At 38.5% G+C, this 25,899-nt stretch overlaps 1 protein-coding gene across 1 annotated transcript in view; it reads right to left on the reverse strand.

Moving 5' to 3' along the window:
* inaE (inactivation no afterpotential E) overlaps positions 1-25,899 on the reverse strand; it is a 75,174-nt gene that overhangs the window by 3,656 nt on the left and 45,619 nt on the right. The window contains exons 3-15 of the mRNA XM_089593966.1: positions 18,846-19,057; positions 14,889-14,990; positions 13,318-13,498; positions 10,855-10,939; positions 10,443-10,771; positions 9,694-9,889; positions 9,080-9,268; positions 8,011-8,301; positions 7,371-7,600; positions 6,996-7,019; positions 5,965-6,097; positions 3,084-3,263; positions 416-849 (exon numbers count right to left, since the gene is read on the reverse strand). Coding sequence (XP_089450092.1) covers positions 416-849; positions 3,084-3,263; positions 5,965-6,097; positions 6,996-7,019; positions 7,371-7,600; positions 8,011-8,301; positions 9,080-9,268; positions 9,694-9,889; positions 10,443-10,771; positions 10,855-10,939; positions 13,318-13,498; positions 14,889-14,990; positions 18,846-19,057 — 2,586 coding nt within the window. The remainder of the gene's footprint in view (positions 1-415; positions 850-3,083; positions 3,264-5,964; positions 6,098-6,995; positions 7,020-7,370; positions 7,601-8,010; positions 8,302-9,079; positions 9,269-9,693; positions 9,890-10,442; positions 10,772-10,854; positions 10,940-13,317; positions 13,499-14,888; positions 14,991-18,845; positions 19,058-25,899) is intronic.

Here is a 25,899-nt window from a genome sequence, read left to right on the forward strand (position 1 = left end):
TATTGCGAATACACCTGAATCATCCATCACAATTACACGAACTGCCGGAAAAACTCGCGCCATTAATTAAGTACGAGCCATCGGCCACAGTGAAATCCCTGTACTCTTGGCGTCAAAAACAAAAAATTTCCCCCCCAAGTACACACGTTCACGAACTTGGGCAAAACGAAGTAATGAACTTTTCAATGCTTGGGAGCAAAATGATTTCCCGGAAATACGAGTACTGGAAAAACTTTGTTTTGACACGAAATAAAGCGCACGGAGAGTTTGAGGAAAAACAAAAAACAAAGCATTTGACCAAGGACCCTTTACCCCCTTGACAGTAATTGTATTTCCGTTGCAACGCGTTGGATGAAAAAAAAAAAAAAAAAAAAAAAAACTTGATGCCCAAATCCGTGTGCGTCGCGTCTCTTACGCTTTGAGTATGTCAGCGACGGGGCCAACGGGCGAGCCTAGAACCTCGCTGGCGAGGCTGACGTACTCCCAGGGCAGTCCCCGCGAGTCGACGCTCATCTCCCGGCCGATGTACGGGTAATTGTCGGTCATGGGGCTCTGCAGGCTCGTGAAGCTCGTCTCGAGGATGAGCCGGTGTTTCGCCGGGGTGGGGCCCTCGCTGGCCGATTGGATGCGGCCCAGGCCCATGGGTCGCCGGGCGGCCGCTAGAGGTCGTGCTGGGCTCGAGGACGCGAGTAGGGCCCGCATCTCGTGCTCGAGGTCGCAGTTGGGGCCGTTGATGGCAGCTGGGAGGGCCGTGGCGGACGCGGAGCCGCGGCAGCAGTCCGAGGCCGAGGAGACGCGCCCCGAGGCTTGCAGGCGCTGCGGCTTCACCGGGCCAAGGGTTGTTACGACCTGAGGCGCGATTGGTTGTTGTTGTTTTTTTTTTTTTTTTCTGGTTAAGACTATGCACGCGTGACGGTATGATGTGGGGGGCTTCCCTGGATTTTTTTGCTACCGTGTCTGACCATATCTGGTCTTTTCTACTGATCGGTGCGTTTAGTGTATTGAAAGGACTTTACTGACAGAAAAAAATAATAAATATCACTGAGCAACCCAATTCTTTGAATCAAAGAAAATTTCTTTACCCTCATTCCGTTAAATATTTTCTTACGAGTAAAAAAATATAAGTTAATTAAAAATAATATTTTGTTAAATTAAAATTTTCTTTTTTTAATTAGGAATTTCTCATTTAGTTGTACGAAATATTTTTTTGGATCGACTAAATTTGTTTCAATGAAAAGAAAATATTTAACGGAATGAGGGTAAAGAAATTTTCTTTGATTCAAAGAATTGGGTTGCTCAGAGTACTATAGAGAAATTCTAACAAAAATTACCGTTCTTTACAGTTAATCGAATAAAAAATAAATTATTATTTTTAATAGTAAAAATTGGGTTATTGGTACTTGGAAAATAAAGTTTATTAACCGTTCCTAGTAATTTTTACTGTTCCAATCATAATTCTAACTGTTCAAACTATACGATTTTTATTGTTTAAAACAACGATCTTTACTATTAAAAATAATAATTAGTAAGAATGGTAAGTTCTCTATGATTTTTGTTATTTTTTTCTGTCAATATAGTGATTTTTTTTGTTACAAAATTTTATAAAAATCCAGAAAAACCCAATGCCTTTAAGTACAAATCTTATGTTTTTCATCGTATTTTGGTTTTTTGAAAAAAAACTCATACGCTTGAATTCTATCTGATTTTTTTTTTTTTTTTTGAGCATATTGTACAATGAAATGCAGTCGGAAAGACATCAAAATAATTATGTAATATACATGATTAAGTTCTAAAATTTGCTAAAATGCACTTACACTTAGAAATCCGTGTTTAATACCTTTTTATTATTTATACTTTTTATTTAAATTTTATGTCCTATTTTAGAATTTTTATTGTCAATCAACACATACTTGATGCGAGAAAAAATTGAAAATGCAACGTTTAATCGGATGACGAATGAAAGAGACACAATTCGAAGATGTATTTTTGAAATGTACAAATAAGCACTTGATTACCAAAAAAACAACAAAAATATATTTAAAAATCACACAAATACGCATCGCAATAAGTATTAAATTTCTATTTTATTTACATTATTTTTTTTATATTACATGTTTTATTTTACTTATGTAAACAATCAACTCGTACATTTATCTAATCTAAAATGCACATGCAGATGCAAAATATAACAATATGCAAAAAATATTTTACGTTTACATGGTGTGAATAAAAATGTGCCATTAATACAGAGTAAAAAATTTTTAAAAAAGTATGATTTGTATGATGTGCCGTGTAAAAATGACGGTGTTTACAGATGAAAATGATACGAACACGTGGACGGTGGGAGTTTTTAGTAATTGATTTTAGGAGCCTCGATTTAGTCGACTTTGAAGGCTAAAAATATCGATGCTGGTGTTTTTGGATGATTTTTGTTTTCACTTGGTTCTTTGATGTACCGAACGCGTCGGGGGAACATTGCTTCGAAGCCGATATTTACAATTTCTTTCCCAAAAAATACCAAATAGTTCCAATCGGACACTCTCTCGAAGAAAGATTGTATTTTTTCACTTTGAGAAATCGTTTCGTACACATACTCTTGCACTAGAAAAATATTTAAATTCGTTTTTTATTTTTTTGGTATAAAAAATCAATCGTAATTTACAATAACCGCGCGATCATAAAACGTCAACATAAAATATTTGAATGATCAATCAGCGAAAGAGGCAAACAAATATCAGGGCTCCTGACGTATTTACCTCTGATTAACACCATTCGAGCTCGAAAACGTTTCCAGAGCGTATAACATCGTGAACGTACTTATCATGCAAAATTTATCCAGACGTGTGAATATGAGGAAATCCACGAATAGCATCCCGTTTTTGTCTCCCAAAAAATTTTTTTATGAAAATAGGGGACAAAAAGGAGATATTTCCTTATATGTACCTATGTATCGACAATGTTCCCTCGACCAGCATATGTGGATGGCAAAAATGAGTCGGTGGTTGACAGCTCAAACTCTGAACTCAAGCGGTAGTTTACCAGTACCTTGTGCCGGAGTCCATTGTAGGCGACTGCGGTTGCACCGTCGCGGTTACGCGGTTGTTGTTCGTCGTCGTCGTTGTCCTTTCCAACGCCGCGACGTCGAGCGTCACTGTTGTCGTCGTCGTCGTCGTCGTCGTTGTCGTCGGAACAATTGTCGTCGCTACTGGTGCAGTTGCGGACACGGCGCTCAGCTCCGCGCATATCTCCCTGTGCTCCAACACCTGTGGTCCATCCGACACACACTCTAACATAGGCTTGGGTCTTACGTCTTAGAGATTGGCTGTTTTTTTATACTTCAATTATTTAGAATTTGCGCGTTGGCTTTGTGTGGGTTTTGTACTTCGAAGGTGGTATTCCAACTATTTATTGCAATTAAAATCTTGGAAAATGTTGTTTATTGGAAGAACAATAAGATTGGTTTTTTTTTTTCGCTACCATCAAGAAAACGAAAAGATACTTATGGCTATGTACTTTGCGAAAATAATACATTTTTGTTGCGGTGAGGAAATAAGTTTCGGGGAAAAAATTTTGCATTCGTGCTACAAAGATTTTTCAATGAAAATCCATTCGAACGGTAATGAAAAGTGAAAAGTGCGCTAAAAATACGTATTGATACAAAAATAAATGGCAAAACTTCAAAAAACAATACCTAGGTTTTCTATTGGTCAAACATCTACCTCGATACGTTATACCAAAATATAAACAGTGACTAAAAAAAAAAAAAACACATAATTTAAATAAAACATAAAACTAAAAATATAAAAAAATAATTTGATTTGACGGGAGCAACGAAGGATTAAAGGAACCAAAATAAATAAAAAGACTGTTTTTACAAATAAGTCACGTATATTGTCTACAATAGTATTCACCATTTAGCTTATAGGTATAAATCCAAATAATACTAAAGTGCGAGATGAAGATGCGATTGAACGATACAAAACACAAACATGATATCATTGGGTGTACATTTATAAAATCGTCAATTGATGCTCGATGACACGGTATATTGGTAATTATATTTGCCGGACTCTTCAACAACCAAATCATTAATTAATTTTCTCATATATTACCGACTAGTTATCATTTAACATTTTTACAACATATTTATGCAACGATTGTCATATTCCTGTGTGATTTCAATATTTGTTGTGCTTTAACCACACTGATTCCACTCTTGGCTGGTAAAATAAATAAATAAATAAAAAAATCTTATAAAACAAAGTATAAATAAAGGTATACATGAATGCTACAGATCTATGATGCTCTACGAGTCATGCGGCATTGTATACATTCACTTCATGCAACTTTAGTGTACACGATAACTTCCCAGAGTCTTTTATAGTTTTTTTTTTTTTTTTTTTTTTTTTTCTACAGTACAGGGACAAAAACAAACTCTTCCTCCGAACAGAGAAAATGCTTTTTTTAATATAGCTGTATAAAAATACATCATTACTTGTACAACAATAACTCAATACTTGTTTGTATTCATATTGTTACTTTAAAACTTTATTTTTAAAAAATAATATTTTACGAAACATTTTCTCTCTTTATATAAATACGAAACTCAAATGGTGTGGCATTCATATCGATTCTAAAAATACCAATAACACTCCTTACACACGTAGGTAATAATCATCGTGAAACGATTTATTTCTAAATTCTACACAACATATAAAAAGACTCAAATCACGATTATAAATTATTGTACTTGCAAAACAAATATAAAGTTTTTTGTCGCTCGGAAGAAAATGATCCAAAGAAGCTGATTTAATTTTTTTCTCTCTGAACCATACATGAATCATCTTGCGAGCCACTAAAAGTGTCTTGTATTCATTCGAAATCCATTGAATAATGTATTTACAATCTTAATGTTTCGATAAACATTGGGGTAAATTATTCAATAAATTGTGCTGTTAATCTAATGCAGCCATAAAACCGTATGTCTTTGTAATTGCATTGAATGTTGATTCTTGATGATGCTACGAAACACGGTATCAAATCATTGTCACGTAGCTCACTCGTACTTACGTTTAAAACATTTTTTTTAGTTAAAATGAAAAATAAATTGTGAAAATATTCCGTAATGACAATAAAAATAAAAAAATAAATAAAAAAGATTGTTGGAACAAAACCGGTCGACAGAATCTCAAGACGACTAACGATGACATTCATCCGCGTACCAGAGAGACACATAATTTATTAAACTTTACTTCAAATGAAGAAAAAAAAAAAAAAGAAAAAAAAAAATTCTTTCTTCGAGCTATCACAAAGCTTTTTTTTCCCCCAAGGAGGAAGCAAGGCATAAAATAAATGACGTGTGAAGCGTAATGATTTTTCAACACGACTATACCGTATAAATGACGTGTATTGCGTGTAAAATATTTAACAGCGAGTAACGAGGTGTATTCACTAAGCGGTAACTACAGTGATGAAAAAAGTCACGAAATAAAATAAAAAATAAAAACTCTATTGTTCCAACTAGAAAAAAAAAAAAAAAAAAAAAAAAAAAAAGATACGCGGGTAACAACGACGCGTCGATTGTTTTGAAACTGCAACCCGAGTGACGCCCGGCACCATTGACGAGCCCTTATATATACATGATCACGATCCGGGCTGCATCTCGCTCCTCTGATGGTGGTGCACCTCGACATCGACGACAATCAAGTCCGTGTCGTGAATGTCGAACCTCGCGAGTCCACCTTTGAGCAGGCCTTCCTCGTCCTCGGCCACGATTGCACGGCCGTTGTGTAAAGTGGCGGTGTAATCGTGCTCGACCACGACGGTGCCGGAGGTCGAGGAGGAGGAGGAGGAGGTGATGGTGGTGGACCCGCGAGCCCCTTGGAGGCTCGTGTAGACCCCGGGCCTCTTGGCCGTCGTCGTCGGGGTAACAAAGCGCTCGGTCGCGGGTAGGCGCTCGCTTACCTTGTTCAGGGCCTTGAGCATGTTGTCCGGCATGTGGTCCTGGATCATCACTGGGCTTATCAGGACCTCGTCAAAGTCGCCCGGGTCGGCCCACAGCGCTTGGTACACCGGCTCGTGCTTTTTCAAGATTTGCCTGCAAGGGAAAAAAGGAGCGGCCGAGGGGGGAGACTTTGGTTATTGTTGGTCGTTTGATGCGGTGAGTTTATTTTTTTTTTTTTTTTAGAGAGATGGGACTGAGAATTTGGAATGATGAGATCGTTTTTTTTTTTTTTTTTTTTTTTTTTTTAGGGACTAATTTTTTTCCGTATGCAGAGGTGAGTTTTTAAAAGCTGTGTCAGCAATTTTGTCAACTTTTTCATGGGATTCAAGATTTTTAAAGCTATTTCCTAATTGGTATAATTTATTGTTTAGGTATGTAAAAGTAGGCAATACAGGCGAAAATTTCATGAAAAAAATTTTTTTCAGTTACCATCTCGTTTCCATGAGAGCTCCTTAATCAACAATTTGGAGCGAAGGCTTTTTTTAAGGTGCAGAACCTCCTCAAGCTTTTCATCTGAGAGAATTTCCCTCAATCCACATTCTCAGTCTCAAGTATTGTCCTTTTTTTACTTCTACTTTTTTTTTTTTTTTTTTTTTAATTGTTATTATTCTTATTATCGATAGCCAATTTACATGAAAAACATCGATACTAGTTACGTTATCAAAACTAATTACTTTCATAATTTTAACTGCGCTCTACAAAGTATATATATGTTTATATGCAAAGCATGCATTTGCGGCGATTGGGATTGATGATGAGTTTTGTAACAAAAAATAAATAAATAAATATGAAAAACAGTTTTGATCGAAGATAAAGAATTATTTTTCAATTCAATTTGACCTCGTTAAACTCAAATCAAGCAAATTGTAAATTATTATGAAAAAATCTGTGATTTTTGTCAAAAATGTATCATGCCCAAACAAATCCCGAAAGGTTTTTCCATTTTGTTTCTGTAACCCCGTATTGGTACAATAATTTGTCATAAACATACCTCCATCGAGATTCGTACTTTTTCCTAAAAAAAAAAATAAATAAATAAAAAAGATTTTCGTATGTTAAAATAATACCTAAAATAATCGTCTTTTAACTCGATTTACCGAGTAAATTTCTTTCGGAACGGAAAAATAAAAATATGAATATTTACAAATGAATGAAATAAAAATAAAAATGACCATGACGCGTTAGCACTTGATTAAAAGTATAAACAGTAAAAGCTCGCAATAAGTAAGCACAGTATAGCGACAGGTTAAGCATTAAAACACCGGCAAAAATTAAAAAACGATTGTTCAGTAGTAAAAAAAAAAAAAAAAAAAAAAAAAAAAACAACTCATGAAGAAACACGTAATGATAAGGAAAAGCAACTCACTCTCCCTTGTTCGGGTGATGCCTGACGACGTGTATGATCCTGCCGGGGGGATAAAGCGGCCGGTGCAGCGTGAGGGCGGTGCACGACTCCGTGGATACGATGGCCTCGGAGCGAGCGAGGTCCTTTTCCCGCTGGTACTCGCTGATGCTGCCCTCGGCCTCGAGGTTCGCCGCCGAGGTCGGCATGGCCCCGCAACCGCAGCACATTACCGAACAAGTTATCGTCTTCCACTGTAGAGGGAAGAGAAGGGTTTTTTTTTTTTTTGTTTTTTTTTTTGTGTCTCTGTTTTGACCAGGGTCTTATCGATTGTGCGCGGATTTATTAGCCGCTTATACGCATGAACATTTTCGAGGGTGGAAGGGAAAACCGTTTGCCACAAGCTCACGAAACAATATACGTTGTTACATCCGTAGCGCTTTTTTTTTTTTTTTTTTTTTTACTTCTCATCCGGAAAGCCAGGCACGTGCCGTGTAAACAAGCTCTTGATCCTTACCCGAGAGCAAAGAGCGCAATAATGAATTTTCGAGGAGGACTGCGCGCGCGTTTTTTATCCCCCGCGAAAAATATAGAGTGAAAAAAATTGTTGGGAGCACAAAGTCGCATCGGGCAATCATTTACGGTGTGTGTACATATAACATACCTTGGGATCGACGCTCCTCTTGATGGCGTTGAGAAGGTCGGCCCTGAGGCTCTCCATTTGTCTGAGGCCTATCCTGGGTATGACGTCCTTGCCGACGACGACGGACGTGATGAACTCCTGGCTGTACTCCTGGGCGGGCATGCTGAGCAGGCCACCTGGTGGCGCGTAAGCGAAACACTCGAGATCCGGGTAGTCCTGGCGCATTAGGATCGCCAGGATGGCAGCGGTACCGCCGCCCAACGAGTGACCGACCAGAACTAGACCAAAGTCGCGCGTACCTCGCGAGGGGTTCTGTGGATTTTTTTTTTTTTTTTTTTTCACAATCGACTTACATATATAGATTTGGTTTTATTGGTACGTAATATCATGGGGAATTTGGGATTGATCTTCAGTGAATTACACCCGCCAAATTTTAAAATAACTAATCGAGAACTAATCAAATAGTCTGCCACTATACATATGGTAGGCTTGTGCGATACCTACTTCGAGTCGAGACGAGATGGTCTCGGTGAAAAAATACGAGGTCTCGTCTCGGACCTTTGAGTCTCTCGGAAGTCTCGAAGAAAATTTTTTTTTTTTTTGGCATTTCCAGAGTTGTTCGGGTGTTAAAAAGTCTCTACTTTGTTCACGCGTACGTATGTCGAAAGCAGAAAAGGGTTGAAGGGACTAAATGTTTATTTTTTCGAGACGTCGAGACGAGACGAGGAGTCTCGTTGAATTTCAGTTAAAATAGCAAATGATGTATACAATTCAATACCTATGCAAATGTGATTTTCCGATATTCATTTGGCACCAGAGCTGTACATAGTACCTCAATCCGACGAATGGTGCGGACAAACGAGGTGATTATTTCTCATATCCGAGTAATCCCCTCGAAGAAAAGTGATCAAAAGAACCGACAAAGTAGCCCAGATTTTCCGCGTAATCCCAGCGTCCTTACCGCCCGAGATGAAGAAGAAAAAAAAAATCGGAAAAAAAGGCACAATCATCCTCCGAAAGCGTATAAAGAAAAGAATCCCCTCGAGACGAAGAAGAAAAGGGGAGTAGGTACGGGTTTCGCTCGGCTCACCTTATCCAAAGCTTTGGCGATGATCCCCTCGTCGTGGAGCTTCTTGCGGATGTACTCGGCCACCTGGACCATTCCTTTGTGGCCGAGCCAATCTTCCCGGGGCGGCGTCAACGGCAGAGCCTCGCTGTCCGCGTTCAGGTCCGTCATCACGTCCTTCATGCTCAGTGTGCCCCTTATGCTCACCACCACCTGTTATTTTACACCCCACGCCCACCCCCTCCCGTTTATTGACTTCATGGAGCAAGGATTTTTTTTTTTCTACAACGCGACAAAAGTCACTCATGATGAAAGAAAAAAGAAAAGGGTGTTGCTAAATTCATTGAGCAAAAACAATGCTGGTACTTAATTCTCATAAAACATTTGACAAAATTGATAGAAATAGTAGTCAACTTTAAATATTATTGTTACCAATACTAAATGTATAATTTGTAAGATTAATTAATTTTTTTTTTTTTTTTTTTCGTAAGAAGAAACAATTGGACAGCTCAAACTTTCGAAAACTCATACGCGTGAAATTTTGGAAATTATACAAATGAGTTTGTCGCCTCGAAACTAACGCACGCGACTTGTGACTTTTCGGCGATACAGGGATAGGAGGAAAAAGTGAGTAGAACCTTTTTTTTCGTGTAGTCGAGGGCGACGAAGAAGGGCGTCTCGCCAACATCCACGTGAAAGGTCGCGTACACGACCTCGATCTCGCCGATCTCGACCATTTTGCGGATGGTCGCGTAGTTGCACAGGCAACAGTTGTCCTCGACGATTGTCGCGTCGTCGTTGCGCCTCGTGCATGGGAAACAGCAGCACCTAAGTCTGCGATTGAACCATTAAACAAGTGGTTTTTTTTTTGTTGTTTGTTTTTTTCTCCATCGGATATCGAGAGAGTACAAATTAAGAAGGGATAGGGTGATTTTCCAAAGATATTAATTGATTTCAGAATTCGTAGTTAATTAAAGAGGTTTAACGATTTTCTCAAAATGCAGAGAAAGTAGTGAAACCTTCAACAATAACTATTGACAGTGTCACGAAATCGTGCAAATTTTTTAAAATAATTTTGACCAATTATTTGCACTCTTAATGCAAGCTCTCAAGGGTAGCAATAAATGCAAGCTCGTATTTTACGAATAATAAAAAAACAATTTGTTCCAAAAAAAATTGAAAAAATTCATATGGTTTCCTGAAATTCTAAATAACTATTGTTAAAAATTTCGAAATCCATGGCGAGTGCGTTCAACGGGGCTTAAAATTTGATATTGAAAAGTAAAAATTTGAAAAAGCATTTGTGACTCTGTTGTCATTGGAAAGTAGTAAAAACATTTTGAAAATAGAGTTCCGCATTGAGTAGTCGTTGGCGATGAAACATTACCTGGTGCACAGGTGGCACACGCCGCTGGACTGATTGATGAGAAAGAGCGGCCAGCCGTAGGCCGCGAGGGCAAAGTGCATGTAGTGGATGGCGGACTGAAAGTGCCCGAGGTCACCGTCCTCGGTGAGGGAGAGGAACTTGGTGCGGGGCGTTATCGGCACCCCCGACAGGAACTCGTACGTGTCGTTTTTGCGCTGCTTGACTATGAGTTCGCGCTCGATTTTTTGGAATTTCCGCATGAGCACCAGCCCGGCTATCACGTCGGACGGCACCACGTCCAGGTCGCGAAAAAAGTCGCTCAACAGCTGGGCTATGTCCGCAAAGGAGTTCTGTTGTCAAAAAAAGTTGTGTTTGGATTAATTCACCGAATGGTTTTTTTTTTTTTTTCTTTTTCTTCTTTGTTACCACTCACTCTGTTCCTATCGGATTTTCCTATGCAGCAGAACAGTATCCTGCATCTGTTGTCCCAGCTGTCTTGGTAGGCGCGTATCACTTTTCTAAAATGTACAATTTTTTCTCTTTTATAGCCGTTGAATAATTATTTCGTTGATTATTCGCTCATAATGTAATGCAAGCTGTTTAGACACGTCTCGTCCACGATAGTGTCTTAAATTTTAAACAAATCAAATTGTACATTTGCGATGTAAAACGAATTTCGAGTGTAATAAGTAGTGAATCGATTTTTTTTCCATTCAAAAAATGTTTTACTAGTAAACAGCAGAACTAAAAAGAAATATCTAGTTTTTCGTATTCAAATTTTCATTCTTTAAATAGCTTTTCAATAATCTTTCAAAAATTGAAGTTTTACAGATATACATTATATGAAATATAAAATAAATTTATTTTTCAATCTTTTTTATGTAGGTATATTAAATCTACATGTGGTATATTATAAAGAAAATAGATAAAACACTTTTTAAATGTATTTTTTTATGTTTATTACTATGCAGATCGTTAAAACTAATTATAGCACCAAAGGATAAAATTTCAAAGTTGTATTTTATATATTTTGTCCAGGAATTGATTTTGATGGTATAAATGGTGAAAAACAGTTTTTTCTATTCTCGAAAAATTAATCTCTATGATTTTGTGTCAGTGGATAATAGTAGTTATATTATTGTAAAACTCGACAAACGTTGAAAATAGGTGATGAAATTGATTTTTCCTTGGTAATATTATTATTTGATTTTCACAGTGTCTACGTGCAGTCGAGAAATATTGTTGAACATTTGAGAAAAGGATGAAATTTTTGTGTAAAAGTTTGTTTCGAAGAGACAATGATTATTTTATAGAATTTAATCAATGTGAATTTTTAATTGCGTCTATAGAAAATGGATAATGAAAATATTGGAAATGTAAAATATTTGGTCATAACTTAAGAAAGTCCGAACATTATAGTTATGCGTCACGTATAAGCAGAGTAATTCTGATAAAAAAGGTATCAGACAAGCCTTAAACACAAAAGTTTATTTTACTGAATAAATTCGGCCGCTTTATTGTATCGTTTTTCTCCGTTGCGTAAGAAAAAACATCACCCTCAAATCGCGAGCGTCTCGTGTATTTTCAAAGCGACCAACGACAAAACGGTACCTATGCCACGTAATTTAAAGCTCGTCCCCAAAAGTTGCGCGAAAAATCGACCGAAAAGACCGCATGTATCCACAGTATGCGTATAACGTATAGCCCACGTAGTTGTTAGTGACTTTGAAAACTTAATGTTGAAACTCGATCGCGAACGGAGCAGAGAGCAAAGTGCACCGATGGGTGGACGAGGAGGAAAATGGCAAATTTACGCCAGCGAGAGGCGAAAATAGGAGTGAATTCAGATATTCCCCTTTCGAGTGCGGTTTTAGCTCCCGGTCTCGGGCACCACCACTCGCTCTTTCGTCCGCAACTTTGCGCTTAAACGTATATATTATAGACGAGTCGACTGACTAGTTACTAGTAAGACTTGGTCCTGAATTTTCTTTTATCTTTCCATCCAACACGAAATAAATTATTTGAATGACGTGTTACGATAATCGTAGAATTCTTGTATTTGCTTCTCAACACTCGTTTTGAGGCGTTGATTGTGAATAGACGAACAAACTAATAGTAAAAATAAGACAATGATCAAAAATTTTACCATTTTGTGTGGGGTTAAATAGTTTGTCCTATATTACAATGGTTGGAGGAAAGAAATAGCTGGTTCACATGTTATATTTTTAAAGAGGTGCTAATTTTTAGTGGTGCTCGATCCGGAGAGTAAGAATACTATATCTTAAAGTAAAAATTTGAAAGAATAATACTGTTAAAGCGAGTATTGTCTCCTTAACATATTCTGAAACTGAAATGTAGTCCATTCTTGCTTACAAATCGCCAGAGACGAAAAACATTACATTTAGAAATTTTCCAACAAAGAAAAACCTGATAAAAATCATCTTTTTGCAGTGAAAAAACTTATAGTCATTTCTCATAGTTGTATCGATATACATTTGTATCCTTGCCATTTCGAGAGAAAAAGCTCTTTCTCTCTTGTCAAATGTATCTGACAACAAAATAAATGTCATTTGATGTATTACTTAAAAAATCGGTTTCTTAAGACACATTGATCAATTTCAAAGAGTAATATTGTTTTTCTTAAAATTAAAAAGAAAAAGCTCTCCGTTAGCGGGGCGTGCAAAAAAAAATTAAACCACCGTCAATTTCAACCACGAATCATACGATTTATTAGCGTCCCTTCTCGGCAACCGTGGACGCAAAACGTACTCCAATTAAACGTGCCAAGAGAGAAAAATTTCACTCGCCAATTCCCAATGTGAAACGTTTTTCGTAAAAATACACGATACATATACATCCTTAGTTACCGAATATAAATATAATAACGTATACCAACCGTTGTCGCCAGTTGCGGTTGCTGCCGCTGCGCTTGTAGTGCGCCTTGGTCCTGTACTCGGCCTCGCGCATGCTGCGCTGGTACTTCTTCATCTTGACCCAAGATCTGCCCGCCGCGTCGTAAACGCACCACACGGTTATCATTATCAAAACCAGGACGCACCAGTTCGATATCACCAGAGCTGTGGTCCAAAAACCATAAAAGTTGCTCGTTTCATTTGGTTTTCTTCACCACAAGCGGGGCGTATTTAATTCCGCGGAAGGAGGGTGCAAAAGAGAAATCGATCTCGCGGGTCTGGTTCGTTCGGAGAGCAATGGCTTCGACATCGACACGAGCGGGGAAGAAAAAGGAAATACCGTATCGGATATTATATACAATATATATAGAGAGGGGCACGAGAGGAGCGTTGAATTTCGAGTGGTTTCTCTCGCCTCATGGGTGTGTGTTATATGAATCATTGGATTCGGAATCTTAGCTGCTCGGTCAATTGGGTTTTAGCGCGCGTTCGAACACGAGAGACACGCGATTGATTTTGCTTCGTTTTCCTCTTGGAGGTCGTTCGGGGCAAAGTGCGGCACTTTCAAGCTTTGCCGGACACAAAAGTAATGATAAATACTACACCAACACGAAAAAATAATTATTTCTTATCTATGACGTTTAATTTGTTGGTAGAGTATAGAATGAAACAACAAAGGATTGTGTATATCCCTGGTGAGCTGATAATGAAAAGGAACCCGCCAACTGTGAACACTTCATAAAGTTAAGAAAAAATAACAATAGTCCCACAAATCCGTAGGTATAACGTAAGACAAAATTCTTCATATTTTGTTGAATGTAAAGTTATTATCTCCGCATGGACGTGCTGCTTAAAAATAATAATACTAGTTTCGATTGAATTTTTTGCCGATCAACCGATTTACCTTGTACGAGGGCGTTTAGGTATACATAAATAACCAAAAGTAATAACCCATCGGAGACGGAAACTTTGCGCCGAGTTGCCCCTATGACGTTAGATTATACAGGTATTCGAAGGAAATCCTCACGAAATTTATCGGTCCTGAAATGACTCCCGTCGGCACTTTTCTTTCCTTTTCTCTGCTCGATTTCAACACCCTGCCCCCCCCCCCCCCCAGTTCTCTCGTTTGGTCTTTTGAACTTGCGCCAAATTTTCTCCCGTCCCTCGCGAGGGGCAGCTCTTTTCTTCATCTAAATTCAAGTCCACGGGGTGTTCTCTCTCTACACAGGCGGGATTAATCGAAGGAGAGGACGAGAAAACGCGTTTGGCACCGACATTTGTACACACGATTTCAATTCCAAAGAGGATATTTTTACGGTAGGGACACACTCGAATTCCATTTACTCTGGAACTCAACTTGCAGCTCTTTATATACAAGCACAGGTAGCTCTTTGCCCACTGGAGGGTCTTACCACGACGTCCCATCACTTGTGAATACATTTGCTTATTTTATTACATTTATTCGGTGTTGAGCGCAGGGACTCGTGATATTTCGACGCATCGATCAAAGGAGGTTGAATATGTACAATTAAAAACATTACAAAGTTGTACTCACTTAACATCACGTCTTTGCCTCTATGTACAGGACAGGAGTGGTAGAACCTCGTCAGCCAAGTCACCCCGGCCCCGAGGAGTGCCGCCTCTACCAGTAAAAAAACTGTAATCAGAAAAAAAAGGAACAAAACTACCATCAATACGCAATTGTTTCATCTAATCACACGTCATTGTTCATCACTCTTGCAACATTAAGACGAAGTAGTGAACGATTTATAGTACACCCGTTCCAGCGGGCACTTAAATCAATCAAGCGCTGTCCAACCCACTGAATTATATACTCTATACGAGTGCAGGGTGCGAGAAAAAGAAACCCCACCTGTATGTATACCTTTGACAAATGGCTCCTCTTTGTCGGTGTGGGATTATATTAGTTAGAAACTCCATTCCCCCGAGCGAGAGGGCACGTGGACATCAATTTTTGACAGCGCCCTCTACGGCATACCTTAAAATCATTGGTTCTCGAATGGATGTCCTTGGCGGTCAAGCTTTCCCCCCTACTTTTTTTACTTTGCTTTTCCGGGCTTCTTGGCAGCGGCTCTCGATTTTATACACCGATTGAGTGCACGTGATCGGAAAGATGGAACCCACCGTTGCGCTGTCCTTAACTATCGTGGATTAGAAGAATGGGGCGATGAGGGGGGGGGGGGAAGGAAAAGATAAATCAGCAACTTCGCGAAGACGAAACTGACGAAGAAACGATCCACTCCGTATTTTTTTTTTTTCTCCGTTGTTTTTTCTTGTCCTTGCTCGAGAGAAATAAAGCGACGTCCCTTCCAACTACTACGGGGACACTTTTCGCTCGGCTGTATTGCACGCTTGCGAGGATTTGCCACACTGGACAGGAGAGAAGATGTAGTTTTTCGTCGTTATCACGGAAATTTTATGTTTTGGTGAGCGAAATGGATAAGTTTAGGATTGCGAGAGAAACGTGTCGTTCGACCAAATCTTCGAGTCCACTGACGTATGTGGAGGCAAAAATAAATTACGTATTGGATGAGCAGAGACATAAAGTAGTAATGTGGAGACACAAGTACGAAAATGAAGATAAAAAGGCGCAAATGTGGAAACATGGAGTTACAGATGCAAAAGGTGTACGTGAAACTGACCAAACAGAAATATAAAATTACAGTTGCAAACATGTTGAAACTAAGACAAAAGTTGAATCCAACAAAGGCACAGCGCATGAGATGCTAAGAAGAAGAAATTGTAGCTATTTATACATAGAAAAAAATGTAGATGCAGAAAAAGATATTAAATTATAGAAACTACTACACAAGAATATTAAACGTTGTATATAAAAAAATGGACTAAAAAATATGAAGATGATTAAATATTTCATTGATTGTACTGTACGTGTGTCAATTTAATTTGAAAATTTGATTCCAAACCCATAGGACACACAGTATAATTTTTTTTTCGGTCACTATCTGCGTGTCAGTCGATACAATAAAAAGTTAAGAGGAAGAGAAGTAAAACTGCTCCATCAAAATTTTTTTCTATTAATCCCTCTACGCGCACTTACTCTGTCGAAGAAAAAAAGCATTGATAGCACAAACAACGAATCGGAAAATAAGAAATAGACATCGATATAAAAACAAATGTGTAAAGTGGGAGACGTGGATTTTATGGCGCGAACCAGAAAGTCGTGGATAAAGCTATGACAATACATGGTTTGGCACAGACTTGGATAATTTGTCACAATGGCCTACATAAACCAAAAAACGATAGAGCAAATAACAGACAGAAGTGACGGAAAAAAATAAAGAGATGTAAAAACTTGAATACAGTTTAACCCAATAATCATCTTTACTGGTTCATTCAAATTGACAATACTTAAGGACGTAAGAATAACTATAATCAAAGAAAAGTAAGTTTTAACGTGTGGATCACGAATTTAAATGATGCTTTAAGATATAAAAGAAAAGTATTACGAGTAACAATTGTGCATTAAACTGACCCCCGAAGAAATAATTTTCAAACATTTGACTAGGAAAAATAAATGGTTGGAGAAATCGCTTGAGCGAAGTACTCCACCACTCAAATTCAACTGTATTAATCACTCGAGCGTATAAAAACGTGCATGTTTGGAAACATAATGTACATCAAGAATCAAATCAACTTGTACCCAATGGAGCGTCGACCACTTCACAGCAACAATTACAACCTTATATACATTACATGATTTAAATAAATCGATTAGTTTAGCCAAAGGCATTCTCTCTGTGAGAAAGATACCATTACATTTGCATTTATCATTCTCTCGTTTACGCGAGTTATGTCATTCTCTCGGATGAGCAGCTTTATTATCGCGTCGAAACAAATGCATGAAACTGCATTTATGTGTGCATTACGTGTGTATTTTATTTTAGTGCCAGTAACCGGAACCGATACCGATAAGCTATACTTATCACGTCTGATGTATTTCTGCATTTATTTTTAATCCATGTGTTATCTGCACTACACGTTAGTCATAAAGAAAAAATTGAGAATTTACATCAAAACTGTACACGCAATTGTCATAACTTTCATCGACTGTGACCTGATATTTGTCGATTGCCAAAGCGGAACATCGATTTTTGGAACACGGAAGGGGTTACCCATGGAGTGAGCAATTCGATATTTTTCAGATGCACCCATAGGTGACTCGATTCGAGGTCTACAATTTCTCGAGCACGTCATCGGATATTACAGCGTCACAGTATACAGGGAAATTTGGTACACGGCATTTTTGCGGGACTTCGCTCGGTATACGCGTGATATCCCTCCTTTCCTCCCTGCGCTGGGCACCCCTGCGCCCTTGCACTTGGGGCCGAAATAGATTTCTTTGAAAAGGCAAGTTTATCTTGTTTAAAAATGCTATAGGTATTGCTAGTATGCTTTGCGGATTTTTAATATTAACAATATTTTTTCAATACAACATTGCCATATGTACAAACTAGTGAATTTTACAAACATTATTTTCAATACAACATTACCATAAGTACAAACTAGTGAATTTTATAACTATTTTTTGATGTATTATATAGGCAAATATTTTCTTATTTCTACTACAACTCGGGCCTTTTTTTTTGTACAGACCTCCACTTGCATCAGCCTTAATTTTGTTTTATTTCATTAATTTATTGCAACTTCGAAACATCAGTCGAATCTTTCAATAGCCGATAAAACTGGTGAATAAATGGACTTTTCTGTTTTTTATTTTCAAATCCTTAAATCGTGCAATCGTACAGTCCAACATTTTCAAATCCCAAAACCGCGCAATTGACTGATCTTTTAAATACCGAAACTTCTACGTATATAGCTATGGATTGAAAATCAATTTTCTCGTTTCCTCGTTGATAAATGCACGTATACCTTTAAAAATCATAACGTAGTAAAATCAAGCGAATAAAATACAAAAATTCCAGGTAATAAAGAATGAAAACGCGATACGACATGTGACGCTCAAAGGTATACGGTCGGACGAGTTTGAAATAGCACGTAGGGATTTTACGGCTCCACCGACAGATTCTATGTTACTTCTACTGCGCACGTAACGCGTCACGGCTACCTGCAATTTCAGTTTTACTGTTTTCTCTCTCCGTCCAAATAGAAATTTCAAACGACCATTTTTTGAAACTGCATTTTGTTTTCTCATTCATGCGTAGGATTGTTCTAAAATAAATACATACACGTATCCAAACGTACCGCCATTGGTGTATACACAATAAAAAAAAAAATCTTTAAACTTTACACCTTAATTTTTTGCGGAGCTTTCAAAAAAAGCTCGAACAGTTCCTCCACCAGTAAAATTGAAACGCACAATAATAATGTTGTACGAGAAACTTTTTATACGATAAAAAATTTCCAATGACTGACGCATTGTCCTATTCATTTGTTTGAAAATATAAATATTCCTAAAAAAAAAAAAAAAAAAAAAAAAAAATCAAATAAACGGATCGTCAAGTATACTTACACAGTCGTGCGTAGAGTACGTATTGCATGGGCGCGCGGGCGAGGGTGTTGAGTATGCTGCCGCGTGTCGCCAGCACGCACATTGAGAGCTCGATGGCCATCGATACGAGGAATAAGATTATGTAGCCGATCACGTACTCCCAGAGCAGGAGGACGCACTGGACGTTCAGGTCCCATTCTAGCATGTACAACAGGACAGCCAATATTATCAACCTGGAAAATAATACGAAAAGTCGCACATTTTTATCATCTTGTACGCACTGATATTATTATTATTATTATTATTATTATTATTTTTTAATTTCCCAGTTAACGGTTTGCTTTTTGCCTACCCATTTTTTACGAGGTTTACAATGATAACGTGTATAAAACAGTATATTGGCGTTTTTTTATTAGAAATTGCAACAAATTTAGAATTTATTTATTCTTTTTCGAAAGCTATAATCGCACAGCAAAAAAGAAATTTTTTAAAATTAAGTTCAACGTTTTTTATTAAAAAAAAAAAAAAAACATGATGACCGTAAAATATACACATTGGAAAAATGAGACTCGATGGTTTGACTGATAATTTTTTTGGGTAAATATGTTCCTACAATCAACTGAATCCAGCTGCAGGTGTAAGTATGTTATAATTTTTCTGCAAAATTCGGAAGTATGAAGAGCTGACTGACAATTCGAATCAGTTGGGCATTCCACGCGCACACAGTTCAAATCGTCATGTATAGGATCGAAGCCAAGCGATAAATTCGACATCAATCAAAGGGTGCCCATGTCTGAGGAGATACATGCGTATACATAGAAGCAGTCAGAATTACCAACACGTGAATATGTGCTACAGCAGGTAATAATCACCGACACGAGTGCGCAAATCGCATCTATGGGCGATATAGTGTATCTATTGTAGTCTCCTCGGTTCCCCCCGCACAGACGATGAACCCACTCGGACGTCCGATTAAACATCCGCGGGTGAACTAGACCGCATTACCCCATTCGCGTTGAATAGACGCGCCTCTACTATTGTTCGGAGGCAGACGCCTGAGTTCGTAAATGTACTTGTACACACGTGTCGTAAAAAAAGGTATACCACCGGATCATACGAGACGCGGCACTGGCTTATCGATGCTTGGTCTCTTTGTTCTGGATACTGGTACCGGTGCAGGTTGCATGGATGCGCTTCATTGAATCGTCGCAAGGATTTTAGATGTAAGATCATTGGAGACGCATGTCCTGAATCAGCAAAACGCGATGTCTTTTTATGGGAGTAAGAATATACTGGTCGAATGAAATCCATGCGTCTCACCATCCAGATGCAAAGAGCTTGAAGTTATGTAGAAATCCACATATTATGGGTGTGTACACTGTAAATCCAAGCGTATTTACACATTTAAAGTGTGTAGTAGAAATTTTTGCTTTTTATAAAATACATCGTAATTGCGTTGATAAGAATTTTAAGAACAACCAAATCTATTATCCATCAAGTGGTCAACCAGTTTCATTAAACTGGACACATTTAAATAGCAAAACCAATGCAGGAAGGCTTTGGAGTGAAAAAACTTGGCTGTCACAGATTCAACGTGCATAAAGTACCAAGTGTGTATTATATGTGACATAAATGTATTTTACTCTCTACAGCCTTCTTACATCAACCGTTAAAGAAAAAAAACCGTTTAGTTTAACAGAATAGGTGAAATAGCTCACGAAGCATCGATTTATTTGTTCTTAAAACGTTAATCAACCCTACTGAAACGCTTTTTATGAAAACAAAAAATTCGATTCCACACTTTAAATGTGTACCTTAACACACTTGGATTTTGCAGTGTATAATGTACTATTTCACGGTATTGGAAATTTGTAGAAATATTATATACCGTGAAAAAAATTCAACGAATATTTCGTTATTATGACGTAAAGTTGAAAGCGCGCTAGTACTTACACTTTCATCTCGTAAAGATTTTTTTTCACAAGAAGGATAACAATACAAACAGCACGCAGAGGTACAAGTAACCAAAGGGTGTAAATCAAAAGGAAGAAAGCCGCAACAGCGACAATGAGTGGAGTACTAAACATGAATATCCGACGAAGGTCCTCCACGGCAACTCTTTTTCGCCCGCGATGACCTCGATCCATTTTTCAGCCGATCGATGTAGCTTAAGCATCGTGACTTCAAACGCGCACAACAGTGGCGCTCTCGACGCTCCTCTAATTATTTCAAGTATTTTGAGGGGAAGAAAAACGTAACACTTTATAATTTGCTACCAAATATATAGTTGGTAGTAAATTTATGTTTAACGTGACTGACTGCATTTTTTTACTCCTTATTAGTTTCATCTCTCTCTCTTTACTATTGAATCTCTTTACCTTACTATCAAAGATATACTGTCTTTCAAAGTTTTCGACCTCATCTTCACCCTTAAAAAACGGAAGAAAAAGCTCATGAAATTTTGCACCTTTTACCAGCGCTCGGAGACAAAATATTTTTTCCGAGGATGCAAGGTTTAAGTTGGTAGCACCTTGCATCTCCGATTCCAGTTCCCAAGTCCAAACCGCTCCCGTTCTAAAGCGCGAGAATTTGAATTACAATTTATAGACACTTGAAAAAAAAAAAAAATGTATAATCATAGGGAAGCCAGTGCAAATTGCATTAGAGAGCAGTAATGTATAATTTATAAATATATTTGTATTATTACTAATACATAACCTAATATTTGATTTCAATGAGGCTCTTTTACTGTCAAGCTTGAATCAGATGAAATCAGATATATTTATATTGTTACCTACGAGGTTGTATCAAAGTTATTGTTGATTCTGTTAATTTCAAGTAATATTTTTATACTTTGGTGTAAAATATTTTGCCTTTACTCAAAAAAACCCAACTTGTAGCGATTAATTTAAAACTTATGTGTGTTTTATAACCACACTTGTTTTCTTGGATGACAAATGGATTGATTGTACGTTTGTATATTAAAGCATATATATTTTTGTTATCAGTACAACAGTCACTGTACCAAATTATACGAAAAATTAAATAGCACAGCATGAAATTTTTATCAGATATGAAACAAAAACCAAAATCATAAGTAAAGTGGTGTAAAATTTATTTTAAAAAAATATATACATATATAAATATTAGACTGTTACAGGATACGTATTCATGACAAACTGTATCGATTGTAGAACTTAATTGGTTTTAAAATTTTGCAAAGACTACTTGTGTTACTAAAGATGTACATCATTTTGGAGCAAAAAACAAATTGCACCAAATCTTACATGTAACGATATACTTTTCAAAGAGTCTTACAATACAATTCAATTATATGACATAGAAAATCACATATTCTGTTTTACAAAAAAAAATATATACATATATTAAGTACATCGATCTGTACCGATTTAGTTCTCTTATATTTACATACTATACAAGTCACGCACAACGGGTAAAACATAAAATGTCCATTTTTGGCAACGTGGTCAACAACATTGGGAGACCACTGCCTTGAAAATTTCAAAAAAAATCGGATGCTGGGTCGACATTAAATCTACAAAATCCGGCTTATTGATGATATTCTTCGCATTAGTCGCGATAAACCGAAGAGCCCTGTGCCTCAACCTGTCGACGTCGTGTCTATCCGCGAGGACCATGTACTCGACAACGTTGTCGGCGCTCACTTTTTTCACGAGTTTGTCCACACACATCTTTTTCAGCTGCTCGATCTGGTACTTGTCCGCCGCGTACAAAAGGTCAACGGCCACGTCACCCAAACCCTTGACCTCCCCGATGTACATGAACCGCAGCATTTCCCGCAGAGTTTTGTACTCAATGTCATCGACGTGGATGGTGCTTGTCTTCTGCTCCACCATCAAAGTGCGGAACATGCTGGCGAACACCGGACTCTTCACCGCCAGGACGCACCGGTGGGCGTACATCATTTTACCACCAGCCACGACAACCACGTCGCTGAACTGCTCGTTGTCCAGGAGCATCTTGTAGTCGTCGAACGCCTTGGCTTTTTGCCGCAACAGAGCGTACTTCTTCGGGTGTTCGTCCAACTCCTCCCAGTCGCTTCCCGAATCGTCGTCCTCCTCGACATCCGTCGTCAGATAAACGTCGACCTTGTGGAACCAAAACTCCACCATGAACACCTGTGGTCCGGCCCTCGTGTCGAAGCAATCGCACTCCAGCATCGTGGACTCGCTCGACCATTCGGTCCGTGAGAATTGGAAGCTCCGCGTGCCCGTGTTGTTGAGGAACCGCACTTCCACGTCGCCCTCGATTTTTTCCTCGTTTTTCAAATTACAATGCAATATCTGGTCGTATTCCGTTTTTTCGGAAGACTGTGCAAACGGGAACGATTGGGTGGTCAGTTGGAGCTGCCACTTGTAGCCCAGACAAGGGTCCTTGAACACTGGCGACACTACTCTCCCGTTTTGGCTGATGTCGCTCAGGAATACCGTCCACCGGTAGTGCTTCAGTTTCTGACCGATCACGCCGGACGTGCAATCGGTGTCCAAGTTGAATGATGCCATTTTCTTTCTTGTATTGAAATCGCACTGCACAACCAGTCCTTGGTCAACTGTTTGTTTTGGTATTCTTTGACTGATGCCTTTGCGATGATTTTCAAAAAGTGAATATTCGAGGTGATACTCGTGGAACAGATAACTATTCTTTGACACCAACTTATTGTGGAGAACATAAGCTACGACTGACGCCTTTGCAATGATTTTCAACGTACAAATGTAACGAAGTGAAAATGGATATTTATCATCGTTCATTTAGTTAGTCGTTAATAGCCAAGTCGGTCTTGGGATTGGTCAGCTACCTGATAAGCGCTTAATGAATTTGGCCCCGGGGCCTTTCTTTTAGACCTCCACGTGCGCTTTCGCTATGAGGTGGCGTACAAACTTCATGCGAAAAATTACGTCAACTGTTAGCCACCTCATAGCGAAAGCGCACGTGGAGGTCTAAAAGAAAGGCCCCGGGGCCAAATTCATTAAGCGCTTATCAGGTAGCTGACCAATCCCAAGACCGACTTGGCTATTAACGACTAACTAAATGAACGATGATAAATATCCATTTTCACTTCGTTACATTTGTACGTTGAAAATCATTGCAAAGGCGTCAGTCGTAGCTTATGTTCTCCACAATAAGTTGGTGTCAAAGAATAGTTATCTGTTCCACGAGTATCACCTCGAATATTCACTTTTTGAAAATCATCGCAAAGGCATCAGTCAAAGAATACCAAAACAAACAGTTGACCAAGGACTGGTTGTGCAGTGCGATTTCAATACAAGAAAGAAAATGGCATCATTCAACTTGGACACCGATTGCACGTCCGGCGTGATCGGTCAGAAACTGAAGCACTACCGGTGGACGGTATTCCTGAGCGACATCAGCCAAAACGGGAGAGTAGTGTCGCCAGTGTTCAAGGACCCTTGTCTGGGCTACAAGTGGCAGCTCCAACTGACCACCCAATCGTTCCCGTTTGCACAGTCTTCCGAAAAAACGGAATACGACCAGATATTGCATTGTAATTTGAAAAACGAGGAAAAAATCGAGGGCGACGTGGAAGTGCGGTTCCTCAACAACACGGGCACGCGGAGCTTCCAATTCTCACGGACCGAATGGTCGAGCGAGTCCACGATGCTGGAGTGCGATTGCTTCGACACGAGGGCCGGACCACAGGTGTTCATGGTGGAGTTTTGGTTCCACAAGGTCGACGTTTATCTGACGACGGATGTCGAGGAGGACGACGATTCGGGAAGCGACTGGGAGGAGTTGGACGAACACCCGAAGAAGTACGCTCTGTTGCGGCAAAAAGCCAAGGCGTTCGACGACTACAAGATGCTCCTGGACAACGAGCAGTTCAGCGACGTGGTTGTCGTGGCTGGTGGTAAAATGATGTACGCCCACCGGTGCGTCCTGGCGGTGAAGAGTCCGGTGTTCGCCAGCATGTTCCGCACTTTGATGGTGGAGCAGAAGACAAGCACCATCCACGTCGATGACATTGAGTACAAAACTCTGCGGGAAATGCTGCGGTTCATGTACATCGGGGAGGTCAAGGGTTTGGGTGACGTGGCCGTTGACCTTTTGTACGCGGCGGACAAGTACCAGATCGAGCAGCTGAAAAAGATGTGTGTGGACAAACTCGTGAAAAAAGTGAGCGCCGACAACGTTGTCGAGTACATGGTCCTCGCGGATAGACACGACGTCGACAGGTTGAGGCACAGGGCTCTTCGGTTTATCGCGACTAATGCGAAGAATATCATCAATAAGCCGGATTTTGTAGATTTAATGTCGACCCAGCATCCGATTTTTTTTGAAATTTTCAAGGCAGTGGTCTCCCAATGTTGTTGACCACGTTGCCAAAAATGGACATTTTATGTTTTACCCGTTGTGCGTGACTTGTATAGTATGTAAATATAAGAGAACTAAATCGGTACAGATCGATGTACTTAATATATGTATATATTTTTTTTTGTAAAACAGAATATGTGATTTTCTATGTCATATAATTGAATTGTATTGTAAGACTCTTTGAAAAGTATATCGTTACATGTAAGATTTGGTGCAATTTGTTTTTTGCTCCAAAATGATGTACATCTTTAGTAACACAAGTAGTCTTTGCAAAATTTTAAAACCAATTAAGTTCTACAATCGATACAGTTTGTCATGAATACGTATCCTGTAACAGTCTAATATTTATATATGTATATATTTTTTTAAAATAAATTTTACACCACTTTACTTATGATTTTGGTTTTTGTTTCATATCTGATAAAAATTTCATGCTGTGCTATTTAATTTTTCGTATAATTTGGTACAGTGACTGTTGTACTGATAACAAAAATATATATGCTTTAATATACAAACGTACAATCAATCCATTTGTCATCCAAGAAAACAAGTGTGGTTATAAAACACACATAAGTTTTAAATTAATCGCTACAAGTTGGGTTTTTTTGAGTAAAGGCAAAATATTTTACACCAAAGTATAAAAATATTACTTGAAATTAACAGAATCAACAATAACTTTGATACAACCTCGTAGGTAACAATA

Source organism: Copidosoma floridanum, unplaced genomic scaffold (genome assembly GCF_036245765.1).
Source record: "Copidosoma floridanum isolate Cflo_tuat_1 unplaced genomic scaffold, Cflo_Japanese_pri ptg000020l, whole genome shotgun sequence".
Classification (NCBI taxonomy): domain Eukaryota; kingdom Metazoa; phylum Arthropoda; class Insecta; order Hymenoptera; family Encyrtidae; genus Copidosoma; species Copidosoma floridanum.